The 15,907-nt window shown below is 47.0% G+C and overlaps 1 protein-coding gene across 1 annotated transcript in view; it reads left to right on the top strand.

Moving 5' to 3' along the window:
- The window catches only part of LOC120064127 (plexin-A1-like), a 257,343-nt gene that overhangs the window by 48,930 nt on the left and 192,506 nt on the right, over positions 1–15,907 (top strand). The window contains exon 3 of the mRNA XM_039014494.1: positions 7,618–7,800. Coding sequence (XP_038870422.1) covers positions 7,618–7,800 — 183 coding nt within the window. The remainder of the gene's footprint in view (positions 1–7,617; positions 7,801–15,907) is intronic.

Here is a 15,907-nt window from a genome sequence, read left to right as displayed (position 1 = left end):
TTATCAGTGTGTCCCTTAAGATTGTTTTCAGCAGCGGAGGCGAATTTGGTGGTGGGGTGGGGGGGGATGCTGGGTTGTAAGAACGACTGAAGTTCACATCTGGCGACTAGAAATAAAAAATGCCGTTCTACTCCAAAATGCTTGAATATAAATGATGTAGACCCCATCTGAAATATAATTGATGGGAACCACTGCACTGTAGGGAGATGAGGAGGAGCAAGCTGTGGCTGCGTGCTCGTGGCTCTCATTCGTGCTACTGCTTACTCTGTTTGCTGAAAAGACAAGTTGGAATTGTCAATCTGATCTTAAAAGGGATAGTGCGAGATTTTGGCAATTTAAGGATTCCATTTTTATGGCAATGCGTGCAGCTCTGTCTCTCTGTCCCCACCCCATGCTCACAAATCTCCGACCCCATGCTAATGATACTAATTGCCCGTGTAATTATTTATTGATCCCTGTGTGTCTGTCTGTCTGTCTGTGTGTGTCTGTCTGTCTGTGTGTGTTTTCAAAGTGTACTTGTCGCGTGTACAGGATACAGCAAGTGTAAAACAGTGCGGTGACGTGCGTACTGCCAAACTCTTTCCCAATGAGGCAGTAATACAAGTAATAATATAGATAAGAAAACACAATAAATACGAGAGGAAACGCAACACAAGAATCATTTACAGGTTCGTGCCAGTACCATTATTACAATGTGCTGGATTGATTGAGGTAGGTATGTACATGTAAACAGGGGTAAGAAGTGACTCCGTAACTTATACCTGCCCATACCATAACCCCACCACGGGCCATTCTGTTCACAACGTTGACATCAGTAAACCGCTCGCCCACACGACATTTATCCTGGTAGCAGGATAAATATGAATAGTAATATTAATCATAATAATCAACAGCAAAAATATAAACGCAACATGTGAAGTGTTGGTCCCATGTTTCATGAACTGAGATAAAATATCCCAGATATGTTCCATATGCAAAAGAAGCTTATTTCTCTCAAATGTTGTGCGCAAATTTGTTGACATCCCTGTTCGTGAGCATTTGTCCTTTGCCAAGATAATCCATCCTCTTGACAGGTGCGGCATATCAAGACGCTGTTTAAAAAGCATGATCACTACACAGGTGCACCTTGTTGCTGGGGACAATAAAAGGCCACTCTCAAATGGGCAGTTTTGGCACACAACACAATGCCACAGATGTCTCACCTTTTGAGGGATTGTGCAATTGGCATGCTGACTGCAGGAATGTCCATCAGAGCTGTTGCCAGAGATTTTAATTTTAGTTTGAAGAATTTCTGCACGCTGTTAGAAACCTTCTCGGGGAATCTCATCTGCGTGCTCATCGTCCTCACCAGGGTCTTGACCTGACTGCAGTTCGGTGTCATAACAGACTTCAGTGGGACAATGCTCATCTTCGAATGCCACTGGCTGGAGAAGTGGGCTCTTCACGGATGAATCCCGGTTTCAACTGTACCGGGCAAATGGCAGACAGCTGTATGGTGTCGTGTGGGCGAGCGGGTTACTGATGTCAACGTTGTGAACAGAGTGGCCCGTAGTGGGGTTATGGTATGGGCAGGTATAAGTCACAATTGCATTTTATCGATGGCAATTGATGAGATCCTGAGGCCCATTGCCGTGCTGTTCATCTGCTGCCATCACATCATGTTTCAACATGATAATGTACATAATTCCTGAAGCTAAAAATATCCCAGTTCTTCCATGGCCTGTATACTCACCTGACATGTCACCCGTTGAGCATGTTTGGGATGCTCTGGATCGACGTGTGCGACAGAGTGTTCCAGTTCCCGCCAATATCCAGCAACTTCGCACAGCCATTGAAGAGGACCGCCTGCCGGATGGGAGCAGAGAACAGTCAAATGCTGGGGTGACTGGAGTCTTGGGCCATTTTTGGGGGCCTTTCTCAGACACATGTTGGAAGAATTTTGACACTTTTGGGAAGCTGACAGCAGAAATGTTGCCAGTGACTGTAGTGTCACTGCTTGCTACCGTCACACTGGAACATAAAATAATAATAAATCGGCTTTCTTACAAGACGCAAACACACGCACACAATACCCAGCTGTGCGTTTAAATACAATTCAAGGCTCGTCCAAGGGCCACTCGTTACAAGTAGGAACAACCAATCACACACTCCCATCTCCACATTGCTCCGTTGCCATGGCGTTCTAGGCCTATCTGACGTGAGAGAGATTGATCCGCCGAGAGATTCTATAGTTGGCTTGGAATTCTAAAACAACGGTGTGTGTTTTGTGTTAGTCGTTCTAGGCACTGTGTTTGCGTGTTAAACGTGCACATGCGTGTGGCGCTAGGTGCACCTGCATCGTATGTGTGTGTGTGTGTTTCTGTGTGCGCTTGCCCCGTGTCCGCCCTATGCCTAAGCAGTGACGTGACAGTGCTTGACTGTGGGTTGTAGGTCAGGAGTTCCCAGTGGGATTTCCCCCGGCCTGTCTGTCACCGGCGATGAGTCAGCACATGGCACACACACTCTACGCTGTACTTTTGTTATCGGAAGAACAGCTCACGAGTCGGACACGTTGTTCCATGAAGCTTTGGACGTTTGCGTCGGTTCCTAATCCAAGTGCTTTAAATTTGCGCTTGGAAAAGCGCTGTATGAAATCCAATATAATTCAAAAAAGACACATTTGGGTAAACAGACATGTGGAGGGACAGACAGACAAACCAAGACGCGCACACAATTTATTTATTTTTTTACTTTGAGAGGAGTCTGTTTCTCTTTAAGAGACTCCAGCGATGTCTCCTTAAGCTCAGCTGGGATTCTGGGTAATTTATGAGAGGGAAAGATGGAAAGGGGCAGAGAGCGAGAGAGAGAATGAGTGAGGCAGGCATACAAGCAGGTAGCACACACACGTACACACACACAGAAAGAGAGAAGCCCAGTGGAATATGTGAATAGTTTGTGCTGTGATATGCCAGGCTATTTTGGCGTATGTGTGGAATGTGGCAGCGTGTGTTTAGTTACGCCCTCTCTGGTGTGTTTTATTTATAGAGCAGGACCTCTGTCTATGTGTGTGTGGACATGACCACTCGCAGAATGAGACCGTTGTGTATCCATGCATGATGCATACACATACATGTATAAATGTATGAATGCACATTTAATGAATAAGTGGGGCAGGGGCAGATATTTGTATTTTATTTCTATTTCTATTCGTTTCGAAAATGTTCTTTTTGAAATTCAGTTTAGTTTCAAGTAGTTTCCAGACCTAATTTACTCGTTTTTATTTAGTTGTAGTTTTATAAAGTTTTGTTTTATATTATTTAGTGTTAGGGATAAAAATAGCTGGTGCCTGGAAGGCTTGGAGACATTGATGTGTTGTATAGGGATGTCACTTCTTGCCGGGGGGGGGGGGGGGGTAATGCATAAGGTGATGGGTCAGCTCATAGGCTAGGTTTACGTTGTAAAGTCTATCTCGATGTGACTTGGATGTAAAAGGGATAGCGCCTAGACTCGCGAAATAAATATGGTGGAAGGGAACTCTCTTCACAGACCACTGGTGGTTTTCATCTGATTGTCAAACAAATCACTTCAAAAAGTAGGTTACGTAGCCAGACAGCATCGGATAAATAGGCTACACTTACATGTCCTCTGCCTTGACGACGATGGCAGTATTATCAGCAGCACCTGTATTTTTACTAAATAAATGTGTTAACTTTGGTTATTTTTCTGTTAAAATTTTTATATTTTTATTTTCTCTGCCCCGCTCTGAAAGCACCTCATTGCTTAAGCGGAGAAATTGTATTTAAAATGAATATTACTAGTATTTAAAAAAAAAATATATATATATATATATGTTTATGCCCAGCTCACAAGGCCCCTTAATGTGAGGCCTGAGGCAATTGCCTCTTCTGCCTAGTGCTAAGTCTCACTGATCCCTCTCAGGTCTGTTTAACGGGGTGTCTCTCCCATAGACACCAATGTATTATCAGCTGAGTCTGGTCTGCTTAGTTCATTGACTGTATATGAACCAGAAAAAAATGAGGGAGTGGGATGTCTCGCTTCCTCTTCCGTCTCTGGTTTAGCTCGCCCCTTGGCTAGGCTAACTTCCCTGTTAGCAAGTGATAGTGATGTGCAACGTCTATTTGAAACATCGACATCACCTGGCAGCATTTACCCATCAGATTCAGAAACTTAAACTCCATTAGAAGAAGAAGAATTCTTGAAAACCCGTTAGATTTTTGCCCAAAGTTTAGGAGGGAAAAACGAATTCTGAACATAATTATGATGGTTTTTATTTTAGTTAGTTTTGGAGTCAAAGATAATAGTATCAGTATAGTTTTAATTTTCATACAGGTTTGTTAATTATTTTATTTTCCAAAATAGTTTTTTCATGATTAGTTTTAGTTTACTATAATTGACTTGTGTGTGTGCGCGCGCACGTGTGCTTAATTAATCTTTATAAACTGGGTGGTTCGAGCCCTGAATGCTGATTGGCTGACAACGTAGTGGAGTGCCTGGATACAGCCCTGAGTCGTGGTATGTGAACCCTTTGGAATTACCTGGATTTCTGCATAAATTGGTCATCAAATTTATCTGAATTCACAACAATGGACAAAAAATAGTGTAATTAAACTAATAACAAACAAATTATTGTAATTTTCTGGTCTATTGAATACATCATTTAAACATTCAGTGTAGGTTGGAAAAAGTATGTGAACCCCTTGGCTAATGACTTCTCCAAAAGCTAATTGGAGTCAGGAGTCAGCTAACCTGGAGTCCAATCAATGAGACGAGATTGGAGATGTCGGTAAGAGCTGCCTTGCCCTATAAAAAAACTCACAAAATTTGAGTTTGCTATTCACAAGAAGCATTGCCTGATGTGAACCATGCCTCGAACAAAAGAGATCTTAGAAGACCTAAGATTAAGAATTGTTGACTTGCATAAAGCTGGAAAGGGTGACAAAAGTATCTCTAAAATCTCTTCAGCACTGTTGCTACTCTCTCTAGGAGTGGCCGTCCTGCAAAGATGACCGCAGGAGCACAGAGCAGAATGCTCAATGAGGTTAAGAAGAATCCTAGAGTGTCGGCTAAAGACTTACAGAAATCTCTGGAACATGCTTAAATCTCTGTTGATGAGTCTACGATACGTTAAACACTAAACAAGAATGGTGTTCATGGGAGGAAGCACGGAAGAAGCCACTGCTGTCCAAAAAAAATATTGCTGCACGTCTGAAGTTTGCAAAAGTACACCTGGATATTCCACAGCGCTACTGGCAAAATATTCTGTGGACAGATGAAACTACAGTTGAGTTGTCTGGAAGGAACACACAACACTATGTGTGGAGAAAAAAAGGCACAGCACACCAACATCAAAACCTCAACCCAACTGTAAAGTATGGTGGAGGGAGCATCGTACCAGACACCCCAAGAATATTGCTGAACTGAAACAGTTTTGTAAAGAGGAATGGTCCAAAATTCCTCCTGACCTTTGTGCAGGTCTGATCCGCAACTACAGAAAACGTTTGGTTGAAGTTATTGCTGCCAAAGGAGAGTCAGCCAGTTATTAAATCCAAGGGTTCACTCACTTTTTCCACACTGCACTGTGAATGTTTACACAGTGTGTTCAATAAAGACATGAAAACATATAATTGTTTGTGTGTTATTAGTTTAAGCAGACCGTGTTTGTCTGTTGTGACCTAGATGAAGATCAGATCAAATTTGATGACCAATTTATGGAGAAATCCAGGTATTTCCAGAAGGTTCACATATACTTTTTCTTGCCAATGTATACCACAAACCCCCGATGTGTCTTATTGCTGGTTACCAGCGTAATTAGAGCAGTAAAAATAAATGATTTGTCATACTTGTGGTATATGGTCTGATATACCACGTCTGTCAGCCAGTCAGCAAACCCAGAAGAATACCATTACTCTTCACTACCCAGTAGAACTCTGGTGTGCATCCCAAATGGCACCCTATTCCCTATGTAGTAGTGCACTACTTTTGACCAGGGATTTTTGACCAGGGCTCTGGTCAAAGTAGCGCTTTATGTAAGGAATAGGGTGCCATTTGGGACCCAACTGCTGTCTCTGTGTACTAATGTACTGTATCTTAACCCCTTCAAATCCTCCCCCCCATGATGGATTAACCCTTCAAGGTCCTTCCCTCCAGGCTCTGGTGGGGTGGGGCTACCGCGTGTCTGACTAAGTGCCCGACTCAAATTCAGATTGATGGAGACGAGCTTGCACTTCTCTCATGATTGGGTTGAATCTGGCCCCGTGGGCATCTGGGGAAGTGTAGGTAGGATTGTAGTTGAGTGAAGTGTGTCTAGTCTGTTTTGTCCAGATGGGAGACTGGCCAAGGCCATTGGTGAATAAGAAGACTGTTGTTTCAAGTAACGCCTCAGTGGACATGGGGACGCACACAAACACACTTAACTCCTCTACAATCCTCCCGATCTTTCTGCAGACGCCCATTGTTAGTGAGTCGCGGAAGGTTCCCGTAAAGCAGCAATCCCTCTCTCTCCACCGGGCCACGGGGCGAACTAGGGGGCTTTGTTAACCGAATTGATGCCCAGCTGGCTGTCCCTTCCTCTTTCTCCTCTCCTCCTTTCTCTCCCTGCATTTCTTCCCGCTGTGAGATGGATAGATTTAAGAGAGAAAAGATGCAGAGTGAAAGAGGTGGAGGGGGAGGAATGGAGGGAGAGAGAAAAAAAAAAAAAGGATATTAACACGTAGAGTTACTGTACTCGTCCGCTGTAGTTCTCGGCTAAGGGATGGTTTGAGAGTTGGAGAGCGAGGCAGCGAGAAAAGTAGGAAAGGAAGACCGGAGGGATATCGACGAGAGTCGTGTTGAAATCAATTTTAGGCAGATGGTGAGACAAGTGAGGGAGAGAGGACGAGTTAACTGTTCTCTTCTGTGGATCAATCAGATGATGTAGTGATAAGTCTTTGGATTACACCACCATTTACACACTTGCCTGTGTGTGTGTGTGCGCGCGCGTTGCCCGTGTTAAACACACACTGGCGCCACTTCAATTCTAACCTTCCTCTGCTAGCAACCTCTTAGGCCTCCATAGGGTGTGGGGTTGCACACACACACACACACACACACACACACACACACACACACACACACACACGCACACACGCACCCACACACACGGTGTCGTTGGTGTGTCATGCCTCTCACGACAGGCCGATTTGACTTGCGTAGTAAGGTTGGTGACCTCTGCCCTCTAGCCTGAATGCTTTGTGTCAGCGGTTCAGCCTATCTCCCTTAGCAACCCAAGTGGCAGGTTGGAATTCGTCAGGGGGTCACTATTGTGCCCCTTAATGAAATTAGAGCTCTGAATGAGGGGATTATCATTTGAATCGGTTGAAGAGAATCCGTTGGAAGAGACACACACACACACACACACACTACTTAAAACATGCACACACGCACACAACACTCGTCAATAGACGATAGTTCACGTTAGCAAACTGCGTATCTGTTGTGTGTATGTGACTCTTTGTCTTTCTGTAAATGCAACTGCGCTCTGACATTGTACTGTATTAAACAAGGCTATTACAAGGCCAGACACAATGTTATAGCAGTTTCCTAACACTTCTCTCTCTCTCTCTCCCCTCTCTCGTTCAGCCTCTTCAGATCGACGACAACTTCTGCGGCCAGGACTTTAACCAGCCGCTGGGCGGGACCAGCACCATAGAAGGGATACCGCTCTTCATCGACAAGGATGACGGCCTGACCTCGGTGGCCGCCTACGATTACCGCGGCAACACCGTGGCCTTCGCCGGCACGCGCAACGGCAGGATAAAGAAGGTAAGGATCTAAAGGATGGAGGGAGAACGACTCTTTCGGTCGCGAAGGAGTAGGACGTTTTAGCGTTTTTGAGGGGCGTCGTTATTGCGTTGTATTCATGGTCTTTGTTGATCAGTCTTGTCACGGCAGATTGGAATTTGGATGTTTTTATTTTATTTCTGTAAGCAGGAAGTTGCTCCATGTATAATCATGTTGACATTCTTTAGTCCTCATGACCTTTTTTAAGGGGATATCATAGGCTGTGTCAGGAATGGCAACCTATAGATTCCTATATGGCTCCGGCAAATAGCAGTGCACTATTTGTGTGCACTAAATAGCAGTGCACTTACATGTCCGCCCTCATAGATGAGTGCTGGGATCGGATTTAGCCATCGGGGCTTGTTTAGTTCATAAAACCTTACTGCGACGCGTCACATCCATTTGACTCTGACTTGTCTTTAACATCCAGGAGACCCTGCAGGCCGCCGATCAAAATCTCCATCCGTTTTTTTTCAAATGGCCGCTCAGACGACAGGCGGCGAAATGTCAATTGACTGCGGTCGTCGAGTTTTAGTAGATGCAGTATATAGGCCTAGCCTGTGGTGTCAAATGGAAATGGATAGAGTGGTCTATTGGAAGTCGTGGGGTGTGGTTCCTGTGGTGGTCATGAACTGGATATTAGGCGGATATGTGTTAACGGTTAGTGGCTTGGAATGAAAGCTGAATGCTGTCTGGATCTTAGCCCACAGAATCTCTGGTGAACATTCCAAGCGGGCTGCTGTTGTTGTTGGTGTGGAGTTTGTGTGTTGTTATTGATGTTATCTCAGTTATTACTACGTACACAGTGTGCATGTTGACTGTGTGTTTGTTATGGCTTGTCATACGCATTTGCATGTGTGGGGTGTGTGTGTGTGTGTGTGTGTGTAAGCCTATTGTGCGTGTGTGTAGTCTATTGAAGACAGGGCTCTCGGGGTAGATAGGAGCTCATTGTATTTCGCCCGGTTTACCTTCTGTTCCCGCTCAAGACATTGAGTCACCGTTATGAATATGCATTATAATCTGTGGGTTTGCTCGCACGTGTGGATTTCTTTGTCTGAATGTGTTGTGTGTGTGTGACAGCACAATGCAATGTTGACTTAGATTTAGCACTGTGCATTTGTCAAAGTGACACCGACCCATTCGGTTATTTTGTGAACAGCTTTATTTGTTGTCGTGTGAGACGTGTGTAGAAGGAGAGAACAAGGTTGTTGATACATGCAGGTAATTTCCAAAATAAAGGAAACACCAACATAAAGTGTCTTAATAGGTCATTGGGCCACCACGAGGCGCCAGAACAGCTTAAATGCTCCTTGGCAGATGTTCTACAAATGTCTGGAACTCTGTTGGAGGGACGTGACACCATTCTTCCATGAGAAATTCCATCATTTGGTGTTTTGTTGACGGCGGTGGAAACCGCCGTCTCAGGCGCCGCTCCAGAATCTCCCATAAGTGTTCATTTGGGTTGAGATCTGGTGACTGAGACACACACACACCCTTTAAACCCCCTATGCTCCTTAAAGACCCCCCTCTTTCAAAGTCACTGAGATCTCAAACACTCGAGAGCATACATACATCATCACGCAACAGACGTCATCAGAGCGCACAGCAGATCAGTGTGCTGTCTACACTCGGTCTGTTGATTTGGGGAAATAGTTTAATCATGTCAGCAACGTTTTTAACCATTTGGAAGTTCTGATAGCTAAGGATTCCGCGACGCTGTTAGTTTTTTTTTGTGGCTGGGACCGCAAGTTGGTCCTGGATTCCTGAAAAAAAAATACACAAAGGTTAGCGGTTATCGTGCTAACAGAGCAAGATAACACTAGCAGTGTTAGAGTCAAAACGCCAGTGGTATTTGTGTCTACATCTGGGCTCAAATGCGCTAGGTGTGAGATGACATCTACACGAGGAGGAAACTAAGGTGGAACTGATAAATGAGCATTAATTATTTGTCTGTTCCAAATGTATCATCATCAAGCAGTTTAGGGAAGTGATTCTCCGGCTGCTAGTTCAGTTGCGGGAAAAAACAAATGTGCTTTTCAGTTTCAGTTCAGAATGCCTCCTACAGCTAAGGACTCGATGAGTCGGGCGGTACTGACCTGCTCCAATCCACTGGACAGATGGTAAGCTCAACTCCCCGGCCAGTGGGAGACTGGACACTGGCAAGGCGAAGGAGGCGAAACATAAATGTCACTGATGTCTACCTCGGATCAGCCGCTCAGAATAGCACTAAAAACAAGCAAGCAACACAGAAATTGACAAAAAATTGCCCATATTAACACGCCTGAGAAATAAGGTTTGTGAAATTGACCACTTATTGACATCAGAAAACTGAAAACTGCTAAGAGTCAGTGTTTGGACTATATGTGTGAAATGTTGGATAATGTAAGTGATATCAAGCTGCCCACTCACAAAGAAGCTCCAAGCTGTAACCAGTGCCTGCTATCTAGTTCAAGTCATCAGTCCAACCTACCAGGGTATTTACAAACAGAACATGAACTAAATCATCTATGTATATTGATCACATCTTTACTAATGTTTCAGAAATCCGCTCTAAAGCAGTGTCCACGGCCATCAGATGTATCATAATATAATAGCGATATCGAGAAAAACCAAAGTTCTGAAGACTGGACTTAAAATTGTGTATAAACGATCATACGAGAGGTTTTAACAATGATTCCTTTGTGAAGATGTGAAAAATATTTGTTGGTCTGATGTAATGAGGAACATCCGGACGCTGCACTGGAAGCATTTGTGAAACTGCTTCTTTCCGGTTACTGATAGGCATGCGGCCATCACGAAACTGACTGTGAGAACTGCCAGAAGAAACTATACTATGGAACAAAGATAAATTATGTAAAGGATGATGGTTAAAAGCTCTGGAGCTCTGCTCCATCCTTCATTGAGGTAGAATCCTGAGCCTTCATATTCCTGCATAATGAAACAAATAATGAAAGACGAGCGCTGTAGTTTTGAGTTCCACAAAGTCGGTGCGGAAGAGGTGAAAACAATTGTTGCCGTCTATAAATAAGGACAAACCACCAAGTACCGACAACCTGGTTGGTAGCGGAATACATTGTGACTCCTGTTTTTGACACCTTAAATGTATGCCTAGAAGACGGTGTGTGGGGGGCAAAGGTCATTCCGCTACCCAAGAATAGCAGAGCACCCTTTTAATGGTTCAAACAGCTGACCAATCAGCCTGTTACAAGCGCTTAGCAAACGTTTGGTAAAAATACTGTTTGATCAAATACAAAAGTTATTTTACAGAAAACAAATGAACAGACTTTTCAGCATGCTTATAGGGAAGGGCACTCAACGTGCTCGGCACTAACACAAATGACTGATTGGCTGAAATAAATTGATTGTGAGGAGATTGTGGGAGCTGTTTTGTTCAACTTCAGTGTAGCTTTTGATGTCATCGATCATAACCTATTGCTGAAAAAAACGGAGGTGTTATGGATTTTGCATCCTCTGACTTATTATGGCTTGGGAGTTACCCATCTAATAGAACACAGAGGGTTTTTGTTAATGGAAGCCGAATTCAGTTGAGTGTGGTGTACTGCAGGGCAGCTCACTAGGGCCATTATTGCTTTCTGTTTTTACAAATGACCTTCCACTGACCTTGAATATAGCCTGTGTATCTATGTACGCTGATGACTCAACAGTATACCCGTCGGCTGCAACAGTAAACGAAATAACTGAGACACTTAACATAGAGCTCCAGTCAGATTTAGTTTTAGAACTAGCGATAGGCTCACACTAAATATCAAATAACAATTTGTGGGACAAATCACTCGCTCAACACCAAACCTCGTTTAGATCTGTTATTGAATAATGTGGCTATTGAGCAGTTTGAGGAGACTAAACTGCTGCGTGTTAGATAGCAAGCTGTCATTGTCAAAACATATAGACTCAATGGTTGCTAAAATGGGTAGAGGTCTGTCCATGATTGGGCGTTGCTCTGCCTTCTTGACATCTCAGTCAACCAGATAGGTCCTACAGGCCTTAGTTTTGTCGCACCTGGACTACTGCCCAGCTGTGTGGTCATGTGCTGCAAAGAAGGACATAGGTCAATTGCAGTTGGTCCAAAACAAAGCAGCACGTATCGCACTTCGATGTACACGGAGGGAACATGCACGTCAGTCTCTCCTGGCTCAAAGTTGAGAGATTGACTGCGTCACTTTGGGTCTTTGTGCGAGGTATTGATGTGTTGAAGGTACCCGAACTGTCTGTTCAAGCAGTTGGCACACAGTTCGGACGCTCATCGGTACAACACAAGACATGCAACCAGAGGGTCCCTTCACAGTCTGCAAGTCCACAACAGAGGCTGCGAAACCCACAGTATTAAATAGAGCCATGACTGCATGGAACTCTCTGGCACCCCAGCTAAGTGAAGATAGCAATAAAAACAGTCATAAAAACATGTAAAAGAACACCTTACTGCAGAAAGGGGATTGTGACGAGACGCAGCCACTTTATATATCTTGTATTGTGATTTGCGCTGTACTATGTATTAGACCTATATATTGTATGTATGTATGTACTGGTATGTAGGCTATGTGTGGAGTTTTAAATGTATGAATTTCAGTCCATGACGAATAGTGTTCTGTATTATGTCATGTTTCATGTTGACCCCAGGAAGAGCAACTGATGCTTTTGCTGCGGCTAATGGGGTTCCAAATAAATACCTAAAGTCTCTTCTTGCCATGGCAGCCAAAATAATGGACAACTTGGCATTTTTATACGTGACCCTAAGAATTATATAATGTTAATCTCTTAATTAACCCGTGCGCAAGCCCCTGCTTTCAATATACTTTGTATTCCTCATTTACTCAAGTGTTTCCTTTGTTTTGGCAGTTACTTGTTTGTTTGCTCACACGCCTGCGTCAAGACAAACAGAAAATCAGTGTGCAAGAAGTCACCAAATACGTCATCTGCCTTCTCTCTTAGTGAGAAAGAGAAACACAAACATGTTTTATTCTGCTGTTAATAAACCCAATATTAATAGGATTTTAATCTCAACTACTAGTTCACAATATGCTGCCTGTGTGTGTTTGCGTGTGTGGTTGTGTGTACTCCCTGATCAAATGTGCCTAACTTGTTTTTGGAAAGAATGTGTAGATGGAGGGAGGGAGGAGGAGAGAGTGACTGGGGGAGGGAGGAGGAGAGAGTGACTGGGGGAGGGAGGAGGAGAGAGCGACTGGGGGAGGGAGGAGGAGAGAGCGACTGGGGGAGGGAGGAGGAGAGAGCGACTGGGGGAGGAAGGAGGAGAGAGCGACTGGGGGAGGAAGGAGGAGAGAGCGACTGGGGGAGGGAGGAGGAGAGAGCGACTGGGGGAGGGAAGAGGAGGGAGCGGCTGGGGGAGGGAAGAGGAGGGAGCGGCTGGGGGAGGGAAGAGGAGGGAGCGGCTGGGGGAGGGAAGAGGAGGGAGCGGCTGGGGGAGGGAAGAGGAGGGAGCGGCTGGGGGAGGGAAGAGGAGGGAGCGGCTGGGGGAGGGAAGAGGAGAGAGCGGCTGGGGGAGGGAAGAGGAGAGAGCGGCTGGGGGAGGGAAGAGGAGAGAGCGGCTGGGGGAGGGAAGAGGAGAGAGCGGCTGGGGGAGGGAAGAGGAGGGAGCGGCTGGGGGAGGGAAGAGGAGGGAGCGGCTGGGGGAGGGAAGAGGAGGGAGCGGCTGGGGGAGGGAAGAGGAGGGAGCGGCTGGGGGAGGGAAGAGGAGGGAGCGGCTGGGGGAGGGAAGAGGAGGGAGCGGCTGGGGGAGGGAAGAGGAGAGAGCGGCTGGGGGAGGGAAGAGGAGAGAGCGGCTGGGGGAGGGAAGAGGAGGGAGCGGCTGGGGGAGGGAAGAGGAGGGAGCGGCTGGGGGAGGGAAGAGGAGGGAGCGGCTGGGGGAGGGAAGAGGAGGGAGCGGCTGGGGGAGGGAAGAGGAGGGAGCGGCTGGGGGAGGGAAGAGGAGGGAGCGGCTGGGGGAGGGAAGAGGAGGGAGCGGCTGGGGGAGGGAAGAGGAGGGAGCGGCTGGGGGAGGGAAGAGGAGGGAGCGGCTGGGGGAGGGAAGAGGAGGGAGCGGCTGGGGGAGGGAAGAGGAGGGAGCGGCTGGGGGAGGGAGGAGGAGAGAGGGACTGGGGGAGGGAGGAGAGAGGGACTGGGGGAGGAGAGAGGGACTGGGGGAGGAGAGAGGGACTGGGGGAGGAGAGAGCGGCTGGGGGAGGAGAGAGCGGCTGGGGGAGGAGAGAGCGGCTGGGGGAGGAGAGAGCGGCTGGGGGAGGGAAGAGGAGGGAGCAGCTGGGGGAGGGAAGAGGAGAGAGCGGCTGGGGGAGGGAAGAGGAGAGAGCGGCTGGGGGAGGGAAGAGGAGAGAGCGGCTGGGGGAGGGAAGAGGAGAGAGGGACTGGGGGAGAGGAGGAGGAGAGAGGGACTGGGGGAGAGGAGGAGGAGAGAGGGACTGGGGGAGAGGAGGAGGAGAGAGGGACTGAGGGAGAGGAGGAGGAGAGAGGGACTGAGGGAGAGGAGGAGGAGAGAGGGACTGGGGGAGAGGAGGAGGAGAGAGGGACTGAGGGAGGAGAAAGTGACGGAGAGAGGGACTGGGGGAGGAGAGAGGGACTGGGGGAGAGAGAGGGACTGGGGGAGAGAGAGGGACTGGGGGAGAGAGAGGGACTGGGGGAGGAGAGAGGGACTGAGGGGGGAGAGAGGGATGAGAGTGACTGAGGGAGGAAGAGGGAGTGGGTGAGTGACTGAGGGAGGAAGAGGGAGGATGAGAGTGACTGAGGGAGGATGAGAGTGACTGAGGGAGGATGAGAGTGACTGAGGGAGGATGAGAGTGACTGAGGGAGGAAGAGGGAGTGGGTGAGTGACCGAGGGAGGAAGAGGGAGTGGGTGAGTGACTGAGGGAGGAAGAGGGAGTGGGTGAGTGACTGAGGGAGGAAGAGGGAGTGGGTGAGTGACTGAGGGAGGAAGAGGGAGTGGGTGAGTGACCGAGGGAGGAAGAGGGAGTGGGTGAGTGACCGAGGGAGGAAGAGGGAGTGGGTGAGTGACCGAGGGAGGAAGAGGGAGTGGGTGAGTGACCGAGGGAGGAAGAGGGAGTGGGTGAGTGACCGAGGGAGGAAGAGGGAGTGGGTGAGTGACCGAGGGAGGAAGAGGGAGTGGGTGAGTGACCGAGGGAGGAAGAGGGAGTGGGTGAGTGATCGAGGGAGGAGGGGAGAGGGAGAAAATTAATCAATCAAATGTATTTATAAAGCCCTTCTTACATCAGCTGATGTCACAAAGTGCTGTACAGAAACCCAGCCTAAACCCCCAAACGGCAAGCAATGCAGATGTAGAAGCACGGTGGATTCGCAACGTGCGATGGAAGCGGGAGCTTTTTGATGGATCTGTTGAAATGGGAAATTGAGGCTTGCTTGCTTTCTCTCTCTCTCTCGTCTGCATGCTATCCGTGTCAGTGTGTCATGCTTTTGTGTTTTTCCTCCCCAATGTATGTTGTACAGACATTAGGGAGCTGTGTGTGTGTGTGTGTGTGTGTGTGTGTGTGTGTGTGTGTGTGTGTGTGTGTGTGTGTGTGTGTGTGTGTGTGTGTGTGAGAAGCACAACAAGCTGAGAGGGATACTGCTGTATGGTCCTGCCTCTGTTCTTCAGCTGTTTCAGAGGGGGTACAACTTCTGAAAACAATTGGCTCCTACAAATATGGAAATATGCATGGTTTTTAGAGTTTAAAAAAAGGAGAGGCATCAGCCAAGGTTGTCAGATCTGCTGACCAGAGCAACACATATCAAAGATTCAACCTATACAATAATGGAACTGTATTGATACAAGGCAATGATTCAAGCCTCCAGGGTTTTGATAATGTGTTTGCTACCTTAAAAGTAGAAGGGAGATGATGGCAGGAAAGCAGGCCCGAAACACACCAGCAGCTTCTGTCACCCAGCAAGAAGCCCTCAGTGTCCCTCTACCTACCTCGCCTGCAGCAGACAGAGCCAACAACATGCCAACAACACCAGGAACACCTGCTATGCAACGTTTCCACAACACCCTCTCTCTAGTCGAAGCAGAGGGGACCATCAGAATGTCCTTCAGAGAACACTGTCCTTCAGAGAAGTGCCCCACATG

Source organism: Salvelinus namaycush, chromosome 2, assembly GCF_016432855.1.
Source record: "Salvelinus namaycush isolate Seneca chromosome 2, SaNama_1.0, whole genome shotgun sequence".
NCBI classification, from domain to species: domain Eukaryota; kingdom Metazoa; phylum Chordata; class Actinopteri; order Salmoniformes; family Salmonidae; genus Salvelinus; species Salvelinus namaycush.
The sequence above is the reverse complement of the archived record's forward strand: the minus strand, read 5'-3'. Positions and strand labels throughout refer to the sequence as shown.